This window comes from Odocoileus virginianus, chromosome 12 (assembly GCF_023699985.2).
Source record: "Odocoileus virginianus isolate 20LAN1187 ecotype Illinois chromosome 12, Ovbor_1.2, whole genome shotgun sequence".
In the NCBI taxonomy this organism is placed as follows: Eukaryota; Metazoa; Chordata; class Mammalia; order Artiodactyla; family Cervidae; genus Odocoileus; species Odocoileus virginianus.
The window spans coordinates 56,323,908-56,346,058 of record NC_069685.1 but is presented as its reverse complement, the minus strand read 5'-3'; the positions used below and the strand labels follow the sequence as shown (position 1 = coordinate 56,346,058).

Below are 22,151 nucleotides of genomic sequence, written 5' to 3'. Positions count from 1 at the left end.
TGCCATATGGTAAGTTATTTTGGATCCCTACCAAGAGAATATTTGACAAAATTGGCAACGCTTGTACAATCCTTTCAAATCAGACCAAATTCCCACTATGTCCATTTGCCACAGCCCCTTCTATTCATCATATCAGCGACCAAGACCACAGGATATGTAAAAAGACCAAGCAATTTTTATCACCAGCTTCTAATCCACCACCCCCACCCCATGCCAGGGAGACCATGTGGTATCAAGCTTGTATATCACCCCACGGAAATCAAGCCATTAACTCTCCTTTCATTTACCAAGAGCTGTTGCCAAAAGAAAATCATTCATCAGCTGTGACTTATGGGAAGAAAGAGAGAGAAGACTTCACTAGAGAGAAAGACAGCAGAGAAAGAGGAGAAAATTGTAGCTTTTGCTCCCTGGGCAGATGGAGACAGTCAAGTTCTCTCATACACAGTCTTCCCCAAATCTACACGCTCCAGAGTGTCTGATAGAGGAAACCACATCGAGGGTTTGGTTTACGCCGTAAAAATCCCACCTGCAATGCAGAAGCTGCAGGAGACACAGGTTCAACCCCTGGGTCAGGAAGATCCCTGGGAGGAGGACACGGCAACCCACTCCAGTACTCTTGCCTGGAGAGTGCCATGGACAGAGAAGCCCGGTGGGCGACAGTGAAATGACTTAGCATGCACTTGTGCACATGAAGGGTTATCAGAAAGTGGGATTCCAGAGGATCTTTCTCGTTTCTCGATGACAACGGGGCCCCATTTCTCTGTGCCTGGTCTTGCGGGGCTGCTGGCTCACCTGGGCTATTGAAGGGCAAGGGATGCAGAGAGCGGGGAGCTGAGGATCCCACTTCTTACCTTTGCATTCTTGACATTCTGTGTAGCTCCATGTCATCGCTGCCCCGGAATCCTTTGGCGAACGGATTATTCTCAATCTTTAATTGGGTGATCTGTAGGAGGCAGAGAGAGAGAGTTCCATGTTCACTTGGTTGCTATAAAACCACCTGGGGACCCGGTTAATGATAAGTGTCATGGAAACACAGTCTCTGGCAACTCAAAGAAGCAAATTAAGCCTGTCACGTCAACGGGACCCACCACTGCATTCAAAAGGAGGCTCTGAAAAATGTCCTAGATCAGACTGTCTTTAAAAGGGGAGGAAAAAAAACCTGGTTTCAGCTTGTCCGTTAATTGGAGTCATACTCTGCATCATTCCAGCCAGATTGGCGTTTTTGTCTCAATCATAGCATTTTGTGTTTCAAACACAATGCAGGCCTCAACACTTGGTCCTCCACCCCCTTGGAAAATTGTACCATGTTGACACGATGTCAGTTTCCTGCAGCGTGGCAATCTCCATTGGGAAGGACTTGATTATTGCTCTCGAAATCCTACTATGCCTCATTTCACATTCATTTCATAGTTTTCACAGAGTTTGCTAGCTCCAGTGAAAAGGAGGGCGTCTAATTAAATAAAGACTAACATATAGAATTATAATATACATGAGAGCTACCTAACAGCCCCAAACCTCTTTAATTATATAAGGAAGAAAGAATCCTCTTCTGGGAAATTTTCGTTGCAATGTATAAAACTCAGTGACAGAACGGGGTCTTTCAGTTCAAGGTCCATCAACACATATTCTTGAAACCATCAACATATTCTGTTAGCGTTGAATGTACAGGAGCAGATCTAGGTAAAAGAGTACATCCCTATGAAGTTTGCCAGAAGTATGTCCCAAAAACTGTGTGTGAATTGAATTTTTATGTATCAGATCACTTTATAGACACCAAGGCAGTGTTCATCAGAGGTCATTCAAAAATCACTTCATCATCATTATACCTATATAGCCTTGGTCTACTAATCTGTTTAATATTTTTATTAAATCAAACCACTTTTTTTTTTACTTCTTAGTATTTTGTTTGTTGTTGTTTAGTCACTAAGTTGTGTCCGACTCTTTTGCAAGCCCAAGGACTGTAGCCCACCAGGCTCCTCTGTCCATGGGATTTTCCCAGGCAAGAATACTGGAGTGGGTTGTTATTTCCTTCTCCAGAGATCAAACCCACATCTCTTGCATTGACAAGCGGATTCTTTACCACTGAGCCACCAGGGAAGCCCAGTATTTTGTTTATTTTCAGTTTAACTACTGAATTATAATTACTGATTAAAATTTAAGATAGTTATAATTATGTTCTGTTTTTACTATTTTTTTATTTATTCTTTCATATTTTTGGTCTTACTTGGATTGATTGTATGTATTTGTATTATTTCATTCTTCTTCCTCTACTGGCTTCTTAATGATTCTCTTCTTTTAAAACTTTTTATTTTGTATTGAGTGTAGCCAATTAACAATGTTGTGATAGCTTCAGGTGACCAGAGAAGGGACTCAGCCATACAATATACATGTATTCACTCTCCCCCAAGCTCCCCTTCCATCCAGGCTGCCATATAACATTGAGCAGAGTTCCCTGCGCTGTACAGTAGGTCCTTGCTGGCTATCCATTTTAAATAGACCAGTGTGTACATGCCCAAAATCAAACCACTTTTTATTTAAATCTATTTTATAAATATACTATATCACTTTTCTATATGTCAAACTGGAAATACTTGCAAGTCAATAAAAAGATAACAAGTGTTATCAAATTCTCTCTACTGGTACCCCTAGAAAGTTCCAAACTTGAAGGCCAACCTTCCCTTTGTTGCAAGAGAAAATTCGACACTTTTACAGACATATTTAACATAAACTGGTACCAAAGTAAGTCTCCACTTTCTCTAGTAGATGAATAGAAAGATAGTTAGAACAAGAACAGATTATTTTCCTACAGTTCCATCATCTTCAGATCCACACAGAGCCATCTTTTCTACCCCCAGTAGCATCTTTACAGACTTCAAGAAACCAAGAAGTTGCTTTGAGAAACTAGGCATAATTAAGGAATGTACAGATCTGTCCATTTGGGGGCAAGAACGTTCTGTTTTCTGCTAGACATGGTCTTATAGCATTTCCTTCTAACCCCAGGACTCTGTCATGAATATAAAATTACTATATGTGAGTCTGTGTGCTCACAATAAAATATATATACACTTAACATTTTTTAAATGTTATGTGATTCCAACCGTATGACATTTTGGAAAAGGCAAAACTAGGGAAACAGCAAAAAGAGTATCAGTTGCCAGGGGTTAGGAGGAAGGGGAAAATGAACAAGAGAAGCATAGAGGATTTTTAGGGCAATAAAACAATTTCTGTGGGATACATCATGGTGAAGACGTGCCATTTCACATTTGTCTAAACCCACAGAATCTAGAGAATTCCTTGGTGGTCCAGTGGTTAGGACTTGGAGCTTCTACTGCAGGGGACACAGGTTTGATCCCTGGTCAGCGAAGTAAGATCCCATGAGCTGCATGGCACAACCGAAAAAAAAAAACCAAAAAACCACACAGTCTACAACACCAAGAGTGAACTCTAAGGCAAACTACAGACTCTGGGTGATGATATGTCAATGCAGGTTCATCAGTGGTATCATATGTCCCACTCTGGGGGTGGGGGTGGGGGTGATGCTGTTAGTAGGGGAGGTTGTACATGGTGGGGGTAAGCGGACAGAGGTTATAGAAGACTCTGCTTCCCACTCAATTTTACTATGAACCTGAAACTGTTCCAAAAATATAAAATCAACTTTAAAACTTTTAAACAACGCATGGGCATGTCTATGTATACACATTCCCTTCTCCTTCCTTTTTTTTTTTTTTAACCTGGTAACCCATTCCTGTAACTTTCTGACCTCAAATCGACTCTTCAGAGTATGTAAAAACATCTGTAAAACCTCTCTGGAAAACAGAAGAGACTGGCACAACACTGTAAATCAACTTTACCTCAATAAAAAAAATTTTTTTTTAATACAAAATCTCTTTGGATAACAATCTTGAACATGTGCATTCCTCAACTCAGCCCCATTACCTAGCGGGGCTTTCTTTCTCACACCAGTTTTATGACAGCAAAATGCAACCATAAAACCATAAAGCATTTTTAATGGTGAGGGGTGGGAGGGAGAGATTTTCAAAAGTTGAGTAAAAATTAGATCATTTTTAAAAAGGGTGGAGGGAATCCTTATTCTGATTCCTATGCCCCTCACCCACCCATCCAGAGACAGAAGCCAGCCCCTGAAAATACTGAGGATAAGACGACAATAGGGGTGGGGCAACTGGGCTGAATTAATGCCTATTCCATGACATCGCTATTCCACAGAAACACACACAAAATTACCCAGAGCCAAAAAAGAAAAGGGTGGGTTTTGGTACTTTATCAGCAAAAATCTTTTGCTTAAAAAAACTTCTGCTCGAAGTAAGCTTAGATGCAGGTGAAAAAAAAATGCCTATCTTATTTCATACTAGTCCTCTCATTTACCATAACCCTGTCTATGAAATCTCTTGCACCTCAAACAGAATAACTACTGCCTAATTCTTGTTCTTATACCATACCTCCCAAAAATATGTCAGAGGATGCGCAGACCTGGTGAGACATACACTGAGATGTGTGGATCTCACCTACCTACCTCGCTCGGTAGATTTGAGGATAGATGGCTATGGTCGTAAGAATTACCCCTGAGAAATCTTAACATGTAAGCTTAGGGGCCGGTGAAAATGTCTATCTTATTTCATACTAGGCCCCTCATTTACCATAATCCTTTCTATGAAATTCCCTTCTGAACGTGGAGCTAGTCACGCACGGGCACACAAACCCATACACCTGGATGTCTGCGTTCTACCTAAAGGCTCCACTGAAACTGACTTCCATGCGTCATACAAATGTACTCCCTCCAAAATCAGCATAAAGCCGGATATCCGGGGGAGGGACTGAGCGGGAGAAAAACAAATATAAATGCCAGCTCCAACCACTGAGACAGAGGTTGTAAAAATTAATGAGAATAATTGTTGTGAATTCTCGCTTTTGGGAAGAAAAAAAAAAAAACCCTCGCGAGGGCCAAAAATCTTAATTATGTCTTTCTATTAGGGGTTCATTTCCTGGTCCCAACCAGAGAGCTCATACCTCATAAATACAGGCTCCATACACAATGATTTAAACAGGAGGAAAATGCCTTTTAATGGCAAAGTAAGTTAATATTGAAGGGAGAGACACGCTTGCATACAAAGCCATTGTTGCCTAAGCAGGGAAATGAAATGCCCATGTGACCTTTTTTTTAACACCTAAATATTTCTAGGGATTGCCCTGGGAGCTGCTGACAACTGCGGCGCAAACCTTACAAAAACCTGTTTCACAGAGTGAGCGTCGCTGGGGAAGATTCGAGTGTTTAAATATCTTTCTCAAGCTGTCAACCATCTGGGGAAATAACCCCCAAATCCAGCTTGGGATCACAGCTGGGCTCAGGAAATACGTCGTATCATTAGGAGCCCCACGGTAGACAGGTGTGTGATGGCAGTGTAGGAAACGAAGCCTGGCCACGTACCTGCCTCCACCCGGTACCTACAGGCAAAGATGGGTCTGGAGGCATAAGCCCTCTGGGCCAGAACTTGGTGGCTTGCATATTTCCAACAGACTCGATGGGGGTGAATTTGAGCAAACTCCAGGGGCTAGTGAAGCACAGAGGAGCCTGGCGTGCTGCGGTCCATGGGGTCGCAAAGAGTCAGACAGGACTTTGCAATTGAACAACCACATTTTTCCAAATTGTCCTGGCAATTCAATCACATAGACTGCTTTTCTTTCCAAAGCACAATGCCAGGCAAACTGTCCTTGGACTGACAGAACAATCAGGGCATGAACCAGTTAGTCCACAAAGTAGTGGTAGCTGTGTTTCAACCACAGTAATAAGAGCTTATTTAAAAATCTCAGCTTTTCAGATTCTAAAATAGGATAGGCAAAGAGTTTTCCAGAACCTGCATTTTGGATGGAGTTGCCCCGTTCCTGTTAACTGATCAGTGATGAAGTCCATCATGACTCATCACTAACAACCTGTGCTGACTCTGTACCCAGGCTCTGCATGATTACCCGTTCCACGGATTAGTTGATTTTAATCCCCACCATGATAATAACCAAAAAAAAAAAAAAAAAAAATTCTCTTCTTAGTCCCATTTTACAGAGGGGGAAAACTGAGTTAAATAATTTGCCCAAGTCAGATAGATTTGAACCCAGCATCTACCGCCAGATTGTGACGCTAACACATACACAAGGACAAGGAACAGCCCAGGTGGCTTTTAGCCACAAAGCCAAGAGTCTCAACACCCCATCCAGGTGGGACAATAAAGTAACAAAGCAGAGTCCACAAATCACAGTCAACCCAACTGCCCTGCTTATTTAAGTCACACATCATATATCCACGTGGGGAATGTCTGCAGGGGCCTGAATGCGACTGGAAAAATACACTGCTTTAGACTTCCTCCTGACAAAGAAAATAGGTGTTTTTGGTTACTTGATAACTAAAAAGTGGGGAAAACCTCATGCGGGAGAGAATGCTTGAAAGTCATCTCCTCGAGTGCTTGAAATCCATATGGATGCCAGTTTGGCTTAAAAAAAAAAAATCTGCATGTACAGCTCAGCCTGGCTCCTTGGTTCAACCAATTAAGAAAATCAGTAATTCCTGTGTGATCCTCAAATACACCTATATTCATCACTCAGCTGATCATGGTCCTTATTTCATGACGTTACATCAAAGTGTGATGCTGTATATCTGAAACTCATACAGTGCGTGTGTCAGTTATATCCCAATAAAACTGGAAGGAAAAAACAAGCAAAATAAAAAACCACACATATTCAAATGCATCTTTGGAAACTCATGTTTTGGAACCCATGAGCATTTAGATACACAATCTCCTAGACTGTGTTCAAAACTTACACGTACACACCCCACTGGACAGGCACTCCACACACATAGATGACCAAATACATGCATTGAAGAAGACCTTTAAATAAAATAAAATCTAGGGGGTGTTGAGTGTGTTCACAAGTAACTACAGTGATAGTTTCATGGATATGCACATATGTCAAACAGCTAACTGAATACTTCAAATAGTGTGGTTTATCATATGACAGTTATGCCTCAACAAAGCTATAAACAGAGAAAGACTGTGTGGTCCCCCAAATCTACCCACTCCTGAGGAACCCCTAAGGTCTTTATTATTAATATATAAAGCTTGGGGATTTCCCCCAAAGGAACTGAACACTCATGTGTTTCTTTACCAGGCCACTTTCATATGTCTATCACTTCCTGTCCTCTCTCTCTGGGTGAACCTGGGTTTTCCTGGCAGGAAAAAAAAAAGATTCAACATATTTTTGGAGCCTGTGTCAAGACTAGGAAGCTCTAAGCACATATACACACACACACACACACACACACACACACACACATATGGGGAACTGAGCATTCCGGTGGCTATTTTTTCCATTTTTTCCCCCCTGTAGCCGTCACCACAAAGTTAAACATAGGTTTACAGCAACCATAGAGGAAACAGGTTTCTAGAAGCCAGACTCAAATTAGCCTGAAAGAGCGTAGCAACTTTCAGGGCACTTGACCCTACCTTTTTTTCTCTTATTGGTTAAAGTGGGAAGAAATTTTAAAAAAATAAAAAAATAAAAAGCCCTTCTTTTCCTTTAAAAAGTAATCACATTTAGGGGGCAGGAGGGAGTGTGTTTTCTGCTGAAAGGAAGCTTGCCCAAGGCCTGGGATCCCAAACAGGCCGTGTGGCCTGCAAGGGACCATCCATCACAGCTTGGCTTGGTCACTGACAATCTGAATTTGGAGATTACCCACAGCATTTCATAACTGCCCTGGCTTCATTGGGGGTGGGGATTAGCCGACACACAGTCTGCACGAAATGACCTTCAAGGGGTGGCTGGAGGCTTTAGGGTGCTAAGCCCATCTCTCACTCTAACCTGGCCTCTCCAGCCTGGCCCCCCAGCCTCTGCAGCCTCCTCCCACCCCACTTTTCTTTTGCCCATGGGGGAGGGATGAGAGCTGTAGAGGGGGAGGGCACCCTAGCCCCCTGTCCACCTCCGTAAATCGTCCACATGACCCACCCTCATGGATCTCATGTGGACTCCCCCCACCACTTTCCCCTCCCACAGCCCCTAACCCCAAATCACTTCACAATATTCCAAGAGTCTACCACCCCAGAAGGGGGCAGTGATGCCTCCCCAGCCCCTATATCTTGCCTTTCCCTCTTTCCATAAAGAGGTTTAGGAATCATTCAGTCCTGCCCTCCCCATGCCAATAAAATGAATCCATGGGCACTTGGGTTTCTAAAGAACAGACATGAACCATGACACGTCAAGATGAGCCCTTTCTCCCGAGCAAGAAGACATCTACCCCCCAATCTGCAGTTAGGAAGGCATCTTACTCTAGCATCACTGTCAAGCTTTGAAGGGCAAACTGGGGCCTGAATTTCAAACAGCGTGGGGGTCTGACGGTGACACAACCCATCTGCGACATCCCACCTCTACACAACACTGCAGCCACCAAACAATGAGCTGGCCTTGTGCACGTCTCCCCTCACCAGGTTGTGTCTTGGCCGGATCTTATTTAAGTCCCCAGAGCTTCGATTCAGGCAGCTGGTGACACAAGTTTCTCAGCTTTTGCTTTTGTTTTAGCAATGCCAGTCTTGCTTGAGTATGTACTTTGGGGTCAGTCATTACTGAAACAATTAAGAAAGCATCTGGGAAGGTCCAAACTCAAGGTTTCCAGCAACTCAGCCACCTCCCCTGATGGGAGCTGAAATGCATCCAAAACGCAAAAGTAGAGGAGGAAAGGAGACCGGCCCCCCACAGAAAAGGTGGCCCCAGGCAGGGTGGCACCAGGTTCCCCACCCAAGAGCACCGAGCGCGTCAGTGCGGGGACCTTACTTTTCACTGATCTTTCACCACTACAGGGGGATGACTTCTTGTTGCATGTGAGGATAAGTACGGATACCAGGTGGTCAGCTACGGTTTGACAATTTCCATCTAGTGTGTGGGAGTATGACTTTCATGCCACGCCTGTGAATACACTACAAACAGCTGTGATCCTTAGGCTGCAGCTCTGTTCCTGCCCCAGGCCCCTGGACAGAAGTTGGTGCCCACTGTAGGGTGGAATAAAGGTGCCCAGAGGCTTAAGGTTTTAGCAGAAGCCCCCTGCGGATTCAAGCAAACAAGTAGGTGACCCCAGGCCTGCTGGTTCCTGGGTCCTGAGCTTACCTTGTGGTTCTGGTAGGAAGTCACCGCAATAAACGCAGTCTCAGGAAAGACGTGGGTACAGAACGCGGTGTTTTTTGAGCCAAATCCATTATTTTCGTCCGCTTTCACGATGTGTAATCTTGGCTGGTATTTATGCATGGAATTTAGAATAATCTAAAAATAATAAAGAAAATGAGATGGTAAGAAAAATCAAACCCCCTTTGTTTCCATAAAACCCCACTCTCCACCCCAAAATTACGTTCCTTATATAGACTCTCAAAAACAGGTCTGATTTTTTTCCCTCCTGTTTTTGAAAAGAAGCCAGTGATTTCATTAAAAAGAAACATTTCAAAAATGACAATTTCCATCTGAAAAAGCCACGGTAATATTCCTGGAATCTACCGAAAGCACACGGGGTAGTAAATCAGAATTCTTAATAAAGTTTGCTTAATAAATTAACTCTCTGCATAGGGCACTTCCCGCCCCCCTCCATGCGAGTGAAGCAAGTTTGGGGAATTGGTGCCACCAAGGAAGTCTGGGCAGCAATTGTGGAATGAAAGGAGCACAGAAACAAATATACATACAAATAACCACCCCTTCGCCGCCCTCCCCCTCCAAAAAGAAAGTTCAAAGAGATGCAAAAGAAGAGACCAAGCATTTGCAGAACTGGAGGAAAGAAAAATCACCGGTTTGGTCTTTTGTTTGGAAAATGTGCAAAGGGGAGTCTATGAAGAAGAGAGGAAAGTGGTGGGAGGGGGTGTGAGATGGGGGGAGAAAGAGCCCCCCCTAACATCAAACAGGGGCCTGGGTGCCCTCAAGAGTCCCTTTCTCCAATTTCACAACATTTCAGGATCCACCACTGGAATTATCTCCAGACTTGGCCCCAAACAGAACTGGGACATCCTACTTCGTGGGCAATATTTTTCTCCTTCCTTTCTACCTTCTCCATGTTTGGGGAGGGGGTCTCGGGGACCAGTGGGGTCTCCCTGCTGTCGCTGTACTATGATTATAACCACCACAGTGAAGACCAAGAGGGGTCTGCAGGCACCACTCTCTCTGGAGCAGGACCAACAAGAGAAGAAGAGCATCCTTACTAATAAAACCGAGTTTGTTGTCTGATTGATACCTTGCAGTTTTGCAGCTGCCGAGAGGCTGGTAACGCTAATGTTGGTCAAAACGTTCTAGAGCTATACCCACCGAATGGGCTAACCGCCGCGTTTCCTGAGCTGAAAAATCTGGCCTGGTTTTTCCCCAGGATCGCGACACTGAGCGGCAGAGAGAGTCTCAGTGTCTTGATTATTTGCATGGATGACCCTGGGGCAGGGTGCCTGGGCCAACCCTTGAGACCCGCCTGGAGGAGGGGGAGGGGAGCGCGGCCCGACCCGATCGGGGGAGGGGCGAAAAAATACTCGGGACCCCGCGGCTCCCCGACCCCCGGGCCGCGCGGCTCTAATCTCCGGCCGCCGCGGCCCGGCCGCCTCCCCGGCCGATAGCGACGCCGGCCCGGGCGGCTTGGCGACAGAGAGACGCAGCGGGGCCCCACGGGCCGCCGCAGCCCCCGGCCGGCGCGGCCATCGTCCCGGCTTAGCCAAATTGCTTTGACGGCCAGGGACAGTGTGGAGACATCAGCGCGAGGGCGATCTAATGGCCCTTAATTTCATTAGGGCGGCTTTGGATTCCGAGTCCGGAGAGTTTAGGATGGGAATGCGTGGCAGCTCCTCCGCGGGCTCGGAAAGACCTGCAACTCGCACGGGCGCGCGGGGCTCGGGCGCGGGGCTGTGCGCGCGCCCTCCCTAGGGGTCTACCCCAGCGCGACCCCAAAGGCACACGCAGGGCCGCAGAGGGAAAGCTACGAAGCCCAGACCAAGGATCCACGGAGGCCCCCACCAAGGGCTCCTAGCCTCTAGAAGGATGCCTTCCCAGGAAGATGCAGGCAGGTCCTTTACAAAATGGTCCCCTCTCTCTCCGTCGCTTAACCTAAAGCCTCCCTCAGCATGCTTTCCTGAACCTAACTGCCGGCGCCCGCCAACACGCACGCAAGCTGGAGATTACACCTGGCTTGGCTGCACCACTAGCTGGACCCTGCCGGCAAAATGCCCGGTTTAAATGAAAAGGAGGCCCCAGCATTTGGCCCAGAAAACACCCGCCTCTGCCCCTTTGCAACCGCTTCCTACAGCGTAGAAAGGTATTGAACCTTCTTCCTTCTCTGCTCTGCCCTAGCGGCCAGTCCGGCCTCACACCAACCACGTGTAGAGCGGCACTGAAGGCATCAGTGAAGAACCTGTGGTCCCCTTCCACCACTGGACCCCGTGGGCTCAGGGCATCAGCCCTAAGGCCTCAGGAACCTGATTTCTCATGTGAACCTTCACAAACCCTCCTCCCTCCTGACCAAATGCATCTGCACCCAGGTCCCTCATGTCCCCAAACTGGGGACCATGTGTTGATCTTCTCTCTAAACAGATGGAGTGGCAGGACCCCAATCGCTTCTGGAATTAGACCTAGCCTCACATCCTCCTTCCTAAATACAAGCTGTGTGACCTCGGGCAGGTCATCTTCCCTTCCGTGAGCTCCCAGTTACAAATGCTGTTATTTCCATCCTCCTCTCTAAGCTGCTCTGAGGGTCAAATGCCCTGAGACGGATCAGCCCACTTGTTTGGTGGAATCAGCAAACTAAAGGTTCTGAACTCTGAATTCAGAGACTGCGTTCTGTCCTGGTGATCATGTCCAATGAAGAGATTTAGGGATGTTTCCCCCCAAATCTATGTTCTGTTGGTTTTTCTTTGGGGGAAGAAAGAATGATACCCTATAGAGAATCTGCTTGCTAGGAGCTACACATTCTCTTGGAAGGCAGGAGACCACACCCGCAATATCTTGCAGTTTCAGGGGGTTCCCCCAGCCCCTGTCTCTTAGGGTCAATCCAGACTCCAGGTGTAAGAGCCTGATCTGGGCTTGCCCACTCTGGGCATGGTGGGAGGAGAGGGAAAAGCTGGAAACTGGAACAAACAGATAAACCCGAGAGTGTCAAGCTCAAAGGGGCTTGAGTACCAGAGTCTGCCTCTGGGGGGTTGGTCTCCCCATCTGTAAAAGAGGAAGCAGAGAGTCTAGGGTCTCCCTTTCAGCTAGAACATCCCGATGATAAGAGGATTTGGAAGGCAGTAGGTAAGGCATTGGCTTCCCTGGTGGCTCAGTGGTAAAGAATCCACCAGCCAATTCAGGAGATGTTGATTCCATCCCTGGGCTGGGAATATCCCCTGGAGAAGGAAATGGCAACCCACTCCAGTATTCTTGCCTGGGAAATCCCATGGATAGAGGAGCCTGGCGGGCTACAGTCTGTGGGCTCACAAAGAGCTGGACACAACAGCAAAGAGCTGAACAACAACAACAAAAGGTAAGATATAAGGCTTCCACTGTGGTCCAGCCTTTGTGATCTGTGCCGAGTACTCACCAAGCTAGAGGGCCCATGTTTTCTGCAGGACCGCCCCAGTCCCTGATCACAGATGGGGCTGAACAAACAGGAATTCCAGGCCCGGAATGAACAGCTTTAGTCACCCCCACATCCCCCGTCCCTCAGCAAAAGCAGATGGGTTGGATGCTGGCATCAGAGATGCAGGGTGAGCCCTGGGCCAGGAGAACCGGGGGCTCGATCACCAGCCAGCCGGGAAAGACACACTCCAGAGCGTGGATTAATGGACAACAGGAAGGACCGCCAGGGGCAGACGTCTGAGCAGCAGAGAGGTGGAGAAAGCCAGGAAGAATTAGAAGGTGTGAGAAATAAGAGAAAAGGAAAGAGAGATGAAAAAAAGGCAAGGAAAGGGAAGAGAAAGTAGGCCGGGTCAAAAAGGTAGACAGAGAAAGAGGCCAAGGCGGCTGAAATGGAGCAAAGAAAGAAGCGTGGGTGGGCACAAGGAGCCAGGAAAAGAAAGTTCTGGAGAAGAGCAAGGGGAGGGGAAAGGTGAGAAAGAGAGGTGTGGACCTGCTGATACAAGAAGGGACCGCGGGAGGTACTCACATGCCCAAACGGGTCCAGGTGGTTGTTGGTGAGCTTGAGTTTCTGGAAGGAGACAAGCTGTCGCATCCAATGCGCCCCCGTGGCCGGTGAGTCCGGGTGCACGTAGAGGCGGCCGGGCATGGCGGGTTCCGCTTTGCCCGTCACAGACCTAGACCAAGGAGAGGCGCCGTCCGCTAGACTTAGCGCACTGCGCAGCCGGCTGCCTCGGGAACCAGCGACGGCGGCGGAATAGGAGACAGATCTGGAAATGGCCTGACCCTCAGGTCTTGCTCGGGCACCTACAATGCCAGGTGCCCAGAAAGCCTAGAACCGGTGTCCAGGTGAGAATTCCCCCCACCCCACACTTGACCAACTGACTTGCTCTTTCGCCTTCCACCTAATTCCACCTAATTCCTTCCCCAACACCAAGGGCTCCATCTCGCAGCGTCTGCCCACGAACAACTGGTGCATTCTGGAAAGCTTGGATGTGCAAAAAAGTCTCGGGGAAAAAAAAAATCCTTGAGGGCTTTCCAAAGGGGCTTCGTCCTCAAGCCTCTGCACTCTTGGCAGTCAGGGGAGCAAAGTACCCAGAGAATGAACCTCTCCTCTCCTGCCTGTTTAACTCAAATACCCCGGACGGATTTTGCAATTTCATAAAACAGGCATGTTCAAAGCAGGTAACTCATAAAAAAAATAACTGTTAATGGTTTATGCCCCCCAGAAATAGCTCCAACGCTTAGAACAATACCCTGTGTAAAGATCCACAAACCCTCCAGTCCAGCAACAGACATCGGCACTTTACTTCCTCTGAGTCTCAGTTTTCCCATCTATAAAATGGGAGCTACTGGCTGCTCTTTCTTTTTCTCAGGGCGAGGTCAGGAGGATGCGGAGCAGTGGGCAGCAAAAACCTCTAGCACACAGTAGGAGCTCAAAACAATGTTTATTGGTTCTGTGGGGAAAGGGAAGTTGGGTTTGCACGGTCCACCCCACCCTCCCCACCCGGCCACTGTGTTGCCTACCATTTATTATCTGCGAACTTGTATCTGTGGTCATCCGCGGGAACGATGTCCATGAGAAGAATGTACTTCGTTTTGGGATTCAGGCCGGTCACCTTCACTTTGTAACTGGGAAACATCCGCCTAGAAGAGAAGGGGCGGAGGCGGAGAGACAGTGGCAGGGAATTAATGCAAATATTATGAAGATCGCATCTACAAATTTTTATGAAAAGAATACGTATCTTTTAAGAAACGTGGAGGAGATACGGTGGCCCCTGCTCCGCACTTGCCAAGATCCAGCCCAGGTTTCCCTCCAAGTTATGGGAAGAGAAAGGTCCAGAGCTGAGCAAGCAGGCAGGGACTACACCTATCTACCGGAGCAAACAGAAACCAGGAGGATAGCGCTTCTAGAGACTGGTTTCAAAGAGGGCCAGAAAGGGACCCCGCATTTCGATTCTTGCTAAATGCTCCTTTCAGAACAAGACACCTACTTTTTTATTCGGGGGCAGGAAAATGCTTATTAGGTTTAAGGGCGGGAAAAAGTGGCCTGCTTCGCCCAGCCAGGTGTTTCGGCCATTCTGCGCAAAGCTGCGCATCACGTGAGCACCCAGGTGGGTGCGCCCTGGGACTGCCCGCGCGTGGGTGCCCACACAAGGTGCGTCCTGGCTCCAGTCCTCTGCCCTCAGGGTATGGCGCGGCGCGTGACCTCTGACACGAATCTCGGCCAGGAATTCATTCATAAATGCTTCACCGCTTCTCCAAGGCGCTGGCACTCTGACGTGGAGAGTCTAAACGTTTTGGCCCTCCGCGAAGAAAATTTGGTTTTGGAAGAAGACGATCCCTGCGCGAGATCGGGTGCTTGGAAGGAGGTTCCGCAGCCCCGCATGCGCCGTGCCCGCTCCCTCTCCGCGCCCAGGCGCACTCCCTGGTCTCCATCCCGCCTCTGATGGAGGCCGCCCCGAAAGCCGATTGGGACGCAAGAACCAGTGGCTGGAGCCCGGCTCGCCCAGGGATGGCGGGAAGGGGTGAGGGAGACCTCTCGCTCGGGCCTTGGAGCCGCGCCTCGCGGTGTTTATCTGCCCGAGGGAGCGCGCCTGGAGGCGGAGGCGCAGAAGGCTTCGCAGGCCTTTTATAGTTAAATCCCGTCGGCTCAGGCTGGGGAGGGGGAAAGGAGGCCCCGGCCGCTCTCCTTCCTCGGCGGCGGAATGGGAAGAGGACTTGAGTTCTTTGGTATAAACAGAACGCGCCTCCTCGTTCACTGGGGCCGAGCGGGGGAGCAGACATTGTTTAATTTCAAATAATAATAAATGTCACTGTTGGCAGTTTATTGCGGGGGGCTTGGGCTGGAGAAGCGGTGGGCGTCTGGAGAGGCGGCTCCGTCCGCCCCTTTCACACACTCGGTGGCTCGGGCCTACCGGCTCCTCGGCTTCACACGCCTGCTCCGCGCAGGCCCGGGGCTTTCTGCCTCTTAGGGACGCGGAGGGCCAGCCCAGCGTTGCTAAGGCCGTGGCGGGGTGATCCCCGCGCCCTGGCGCACGCCAGCGCGCACCCCGACGCTGGGACACCGAGCAGCACGACCCTCCTACCCCCTCCCCCAGAAGTCTCGCATTTCTAGCTAAAACTCTGCGAGCTTTTAAAAGGAACTCTGGGGGTGAGTGTCTTGACGAAACTGCCGTGTTTATCGGTGTCTGTATATAGAGCCCGGCCGAGCCCCGGTTCAGTTTCAAAGGCTTCGCCTCCTTTCTATAAACAATGAAAGAGGTAGCGAACACACTCAACGATTCCGAGGTTTGGCGATCGGGTGCGACCCTGGAACCGCTCCAAGGTCAGGGAGAATGGGAAGGAGGGTCTGGGCGAGGAATCAAGTCTGAGATCCCATGAAACCCAAAGCTCCCCTCTCATCTTTGTGTGTCTCAGCACCTCTCCGTTCTCCCGTGGGCTCTCCCATCTCATCTCTCGTTCTCTCATTACTGATCCATTTAGAGAGCATGGACTCCCAAGCTTCTTATACAGGACGGAGAAGAAATGCCCAGTTTCAAGAATCAAATCTTTTAGGTACTTTATTTCCCTAACACTGATGGCAATCCCTGGAGGAATTCGCCTGCCTCTTTAACCACAATAGAGTTAAACAAAATATATTCATGTCCCATCTCTCTATTCTCCTGTTTCTATTCTCTCCTTTTTCTGATAGCCCACACCTTCCTTCATCTCTACCACAAGTTCCCTGTGCCTCCTCCACAGAGGAGACCCATCTCACCTGCCAGCCTTGGTTATGATCATTTCTGTGCCCACTTCGTGGAATTTCAGCCACAGTTCTCTTTCATGGAGAAACACCTTGATCCCTTCCATGCCCTATAGGAGGAGAGAAAAGTCACACAGAGAAGGCCTGGAGACAATGAGCCTTCGCTCCCCACACTCCCTGAAAACAGAGTTTTCTTCTCCTTTCCCCTCAAGAGAGTGGGCTCATAGGCTGAACCACTGCCCCCAACCCCTATCACTGTCTGGGCTCTGGAGCAGCCCCTGCCCAGGAATTTGAGTGTGTGTGTGTGTGTGTGTGTGTGTGTGTGTGTTTGCACGCGCCCGCGCGCGCTCTTTCTGGGAAGGTCTTAACCCCATGGTACAGATCCGTCTCCTTCTAATGCCACCAACATAAGGCTAGAGGAAAACCCCCCAGCCATCACCATATTCCAGAATGTGCATGGGGAGGAAGGGGCTAAGGAAAAAAAAAAAAAAAGGACCAATCACACTTAGGCAAGAGGCAGCTAAAAGAGAAAAGAGAGAGACCAAAAAAAAAAAGCCTCAATCTCGAAAAACTCAGGATATTCCAATGTAGGCATCCAGGTGTCCACATAAAAACACACAGATGTGTGAACACTATATGTGCGTGTTTAATCTCCCCGTGGCGGTGCATATATAGATATAGGTGAAATTTAAAATTTTTAGATGTTTATATAATAGGTTGCCACAGTCCCAAACAAAATTTAATTATCAAATCTCAAATATCTCTATGAATATGCCTCCTAGGCCCTCCTTCCATCCAGCTTCATTCACTTCAAGCTGTTTCGATTATGGGCACAGCAATCTAACATTCCTGATATCAACTACAAGTTTTACAAAACTGATATATATATATATATATATATATATATGTATATGTCTTCATTTTGCAATAACTTGGAAATGTCTAATAGGTAGATTGGTTTTCTCCTGGAAGAAAACCTCTTAAGTTTCTGAAAATGCGTGCCCACTGCTGCGCTACAATATAGGGGCATATTCCTGAGATGGGAAGGGCAGAGGGAGAGGCGATGGAAAAGCCAGGAAGGCCATCGAAATCCCAAAGAAGGGTTTCAGCTACATGCAAGCATCTCTACAGGTCAAGACAACCACTTCCAGCCCTCTGACACCCTGTTTAAAAATTATCGGGGTCTACAGAGGACGCCTTGAGCGCCCAGGGCGCCCGGGTGAAGGGCGCAGAGGCTTCACAATCGGCTGCCACCCAGCTTTCAGCCAGGCGAGCCCGCGGCTCCCCGCGTCCTCCCGGCCCAGCCCTGCGCGCTCCCCGCCGCCGGCCCGGGCCGCGCCAGTTCTCCAAGCCCCGGACGCCAGACAAACGATGCGGCGCGCGGGGCTGGGGCGGCGACGCGGAGAAGGCGGGCGGAGGCGAAGGCTACGGCAGATCTGAAGAGGGGTCAAGCCATCGGTCATGCCGGCCTGAAGCGGCCGCTGACCTGGCCCTTAATGAGGCGTTCAGACCGAGTTTACACCTCATGCAGCAGGAAAGGAAGGATCTGGACCCTTGTTCGCTGGCCCCAAAGAGCCGGATCTTTATGACTCCCCTAACCATTTCCACGAATTCAAAAATCCTATGGCCATAAAGATAATCGTCACAATACAGCGGGTAGAAATACACTGGCATTTGGGGAGGCATGGCAGAGAAGGGTGGAATTGAATGGGGATAAAAAGAAAAAGAGTAATTATGGGCACCCCCCCCCCACTTCCTCCTCCGCCTCAACCCCTGAATAGAGGGGCTTTGGCTTCTGCCAAGGGCCCCAGGCCCTCCTTACCTGCTGGGTGAAAGCCGCCTGCGGGGACGACGGGGACTTGCTGGGGGCCCCTAGCGCACTCTCGGGTTTGGAGTCGCAGGGTAGATCCTTGGCGTCTGGTTCCAGGGGTGTGTGAGCCAGGCCAAAGCCCTCGTCTGCGTCGGCCATGGTGATCCCGGGGCCCTGCGACCTCTCGGGGTCCTGCTCTGAGGACGGGAAGGCCAGCGACAGGCAGATGAGAGGGGGGCGCAGAGAGAGAAACAGAGAAGGTTGGAAGCACAATTCTGGTGACAGGAGGGGCCAGTTCCTAGGCTGCTACTCGAGGTTTCCAGCTCCCAGCACCTCCTTCCCCCGCTGAAGGAGGCTGCAGAAGGTCCCGTTATTCTTAGCATTACTATTACTTTATGACCACGCACAACCTCTTGCGAAAGCCCCCGCGTCACAGCGGGAGGAGGCGAGGCCCGCATCTCCGCTGCGCAGGCTCCCCCACGATAAGCGAGCTGCCCGTCAAATTTGTCTGGACTCCTGGAAGAGCCAATAAAGATAAGGCCTGGGTATTTTTGGAAGCCATTGGGTACGAACCCAAAACAAAACAAAACACAAACCTACTGCCCTTCTGAGAATTTTTTCTCTTCGTCAAATTACAGGAGGTCAGCAGAGACCTATTGATGAAAATTGGCAACAGGAATATTCCCTGCAGGAGCCGAAATGCCTGAAATAACCCGCCTCTGGCAAAAAAAATCCAAAAACACAGGAGGGGAAAGATCCGCAGATGGAGAGGCCAGGTCCTGAACATTCACGTTCATCTTTTATCAGTTCCGGGCCTTAAACTTACAAGTCCTTTAACATTAAGAGTCCTCCCTTTTCCCCCATTCGTAAGCAATGTGAAAAACAAAAAAGGAGTCAAACAGAAAGGTCGAGAAAGCGGTCGCGCTGCAGTTCGAAGGACGCGCAAGGCCGGGTGCCCGAAGCCAGCGCTGGGCCGCCGGCCTCCGGAGCGCGTTCCCCTCGTTTTTCTCGGCTCTCCAGCCCCAGCCGGGCGTTTTGTCGAGCAGCCTGGCTAAGGGGAGTTTCTCCGAGCTTCAGCCGGGCCTGGTTCGCTGGAACTGCAGGCCTAAGCTTGGGGCTGGCGACGCCAAAGCGGCTCCCGAATAAGTCCTGAGCTTCCGGCGTTGAACCCGCCACTGAGATCCGACGCGAGGCGCCGGATGGCCCGGGTTTTACAGGCATGTGAGGTCGGAACACGCAAAATAACAGCTGCAGAACGGTTCAAGCCCGGAGGAGCCTGCCCCATGCTCTGATCGTCTTCCAATCTCTTCTACGTTCCCAAGTAGGGATTTCCTCCCTCAAAACCCGGGAACGCTGGGAAGGAGGCTCAAGAAATGCCTCCCCCAATTTTAGCAGCCGCTCCAGCGAAAGGCTGGATCCCACTCCCCCGATTTGCCGTGGCCGGAGACCCAGAAATGGTGCGGAGGAGATCGGCTTCTAAGCAAGATTCCCAAGCCGCCTCCTTCACCACGCCCTTGGGGTTCGGGGGAGGCAGTGATGGGAGCCCCGAAGCCGGCTCACAACAAAAGAAAGCAGTGCTGGCGTCCCCACGTGCGCGCCCCTGCAACCGCCGGCCGCGGGGACAATTCCACCCCGAGCCCTGGCCGAGGTCCCGGAGAGCTGGGGGGCTGGCGGGCCCGAACGAGATGCGGTTTGACAGAAGCAGGCCGCGCGTCCTGCAAGCCTCCACGCCTCTCCCCCAGCCCTGGCTCCCTCCTCGGCTCCACGCGCCGGGCAGCTCCGGGCCGCGGAAAATCGCTGCGAGCCAGGCCCTGCAGAATCCCGGGGCCAGGCTCGAGAGCCGCCTTGCGCGCCTCCCCGAGCCGCCTCGGCCGGCGGGCTCCCTCCCCGGCCTCCCGGGCCATCGGCGGAACGGTTACCTCTCTCGGTGAAGCCGGTGCATTCACCGCATTCCTTCTGACTCCTAGCAGGGAAGCCGGCGGCGAGGCGGGGGCGCGGGCATGGTGGCTCCGGGGTCTACGGGGGAGACTGCTTCCCCGGACCGGCGGCAACCGCTGCCTACAAAGGGAGCACCCACCGCGGGAGCCTCGCCGCAGCGACTGCCCACAATCCAACACACACCTCCTGCGCCGTGCGCTCGCTCTCCCTACAGGCTTCCAAGTTGTCGGGCGCCAGCAGGGCTCTCAAGAAAGCCAGAACAGCAGCCTCCCGGAGCACCCCCAGTAGTATCACCTCGATGCCCGGTTCTCCCTTGCACCCCCAGGGAGGGAAAGCTGGGAGACAGGAGGGAGCCTGGGAATGGCTGAAGTCCTTGCCGAGCTCGGCTTTCAGGGTTAAAGTTCCGGAATCCGGGGTAAGTCTCTCTCTCTCTCCCCCTCTCCCTCTCTCTCCCTCTCAGAAATACAAGCCGACTCAGCGGAGCTCAGTGACGTTGGGCTGCCTCGATGCTTACAGAGTACTGAAATTGCCTATCCAACAAGCTTCCACTGCACGCCGCCTGCCTCTGTCTCTCTCTCCCTCCCTCCCTCTCTTCCTCCCCCCTCCCTCTCCCATCCCACTCCCTCCCCCAACCACCTTTTCCATTAGATTTCCCGAACACTCAAATCACAACACGAGTCTCAAACCCAGACCTCGAGAGCACCCCCCTCCTCTCCACCCCCTTCCCAACCTCCATCCATCTCGGCTTCTCTGAGCGCGGCTCGGTGGCTGCGAAAAATCCTGCACAAATCATCGCAAACCCGCTCGCCTTCTGCCCGGAGAAATAATCTCGGTGTCGCGGGCGGTGCGGAGAACAGGAGCCTGAACGCACCAGGCGTGCACACACCCGCCGAGAGCCTCCTCTGCAGCCTGGCCCACGTTCTCTCTCTGCCGCTGACCTCAAGACAGGAGAGCTGCCTGACCTCGCCTGGCCCAGCCTGCCTTCGCTAGCCGCCCTGACATCTCCCCCCTCCCCACTCATCACCCCGACTCTCAGCGACTCCGGGTTGAAGGCAGGGTGAAGGTGCGTTCGGATGGGGGCCGAGATCAAAGATGCCCAAAAATTACCCTGGGCTCCCCCCCCCTCCACTCCCAGAGCCACCAGACCTCCCTGGCTGGAGGTGTACACAGGCAAGTGCCCAGTTTTATTAAAATAATCAAACAGTCACTAGGGGCTGGCTGGAGTTTTCATCTCCACTCGGCTCCTCTCTCTGCCCTCCCCTTGTCTGAAATGTATTATTTGGAGGGTCGAGTTGAAGAGGTCAATAGAAGCGTAAACACAGTCAGTAGGTCTTAGCCTGAGCAGACCCAGCTTGGAAAATCAAGAATTAGTGCTTGGAACAAATGTCAGGGTTCCCGTTTTTATTTCTCCTCCGTATCTCCATCACCCTGATCTTAACTCAGGCTCCATCTAGAGATTCAGGCCTGCAGGCCAAGGTCTGGGGAGAAGGATTGAGGGAGGAGAACCACCCTGGAGATCGGAGGCCACCTCAGAAGACCACAGAAGTGTGATCTTCTGTGGCCCCTGGGAGCTACAATCCCAGGGCAGGCCTGACGTATCACTGCAGAATTCCAGAGTGGAGGACTGTCCAACCCTAAAACTGGGGCAACCAGCGAGCAAACCAACCCCAGCAGTCACTCGAGTTCTCACTCCACCTTCCAGGTTTGCTTTCAAACAGCCTTTCCCTGAGACAGTTTATTTATTTGTGAAAACACCCTCACCCTTTCAAAATGTCAGCTCAGAGAACTTTGGGCTCTCTCAGGGGGCGACCCTTGGTCAAAGATGGAAAACAAACATGGTTTTAGGAGGAGCCGGCATCTAAGCATCTCTGGCAGAAACGAAGGGGAAATCCAGAAAGAGCTCTCCAATCCCTTTAAATTCTTAGAGATTTGCGGATAAAAGAAATTCCCATAAATAATCTGCAGGCCCCTCCCAAGAGGGAGAATCTGTACTCTCCGGAGTAATTGCCTGGCCAGATTCGCTTAGTTTGTGAAGTGTCG

The 22,151-nt window shown here is 50.2% G+C and overlaps 1 protein-coding gene across 1 annotated transcript in view; it reads right to left on the bottom strand.

Moving 5' to 3' along the window:
* Positions 1–19,112, bottom strand: part of TBX5 (T-box transcription factor 5) — a 49,503-nt gene extending 30,391 nt beyond the window's left edge. The window contains exons 1-6 of the mRNA XM_070475326.1: positions 18,186–19,112; positions 16,379–16,473; positions 14,146–14,265; positions 13,148–13,295; positions 9,160–9,312; positions 852–943 (exon numbers count right to left, since the gene is read on the bottom strand). Coding sequence (XP_070331427.1) covers positions 852–943; positions 9,160–9,312; positions 13,148–13,295; positions 14,146–14,265; positions 16,379–16,473; positions 18,186–18,332 — 755 coding nt within the window. The 5' untranslated portion in view covers positions 18,333–19,112. The remainder of the gene's footprint in view (positions 1–851; positions 944–9,159; positions 9,313–13,147; positions 13,296–14,145; positions 14,266–16,378; positions 16,474–18,185) is intronic.
* Positions 19,113–22,151: the final 3,039 nt, after the last annotated feature.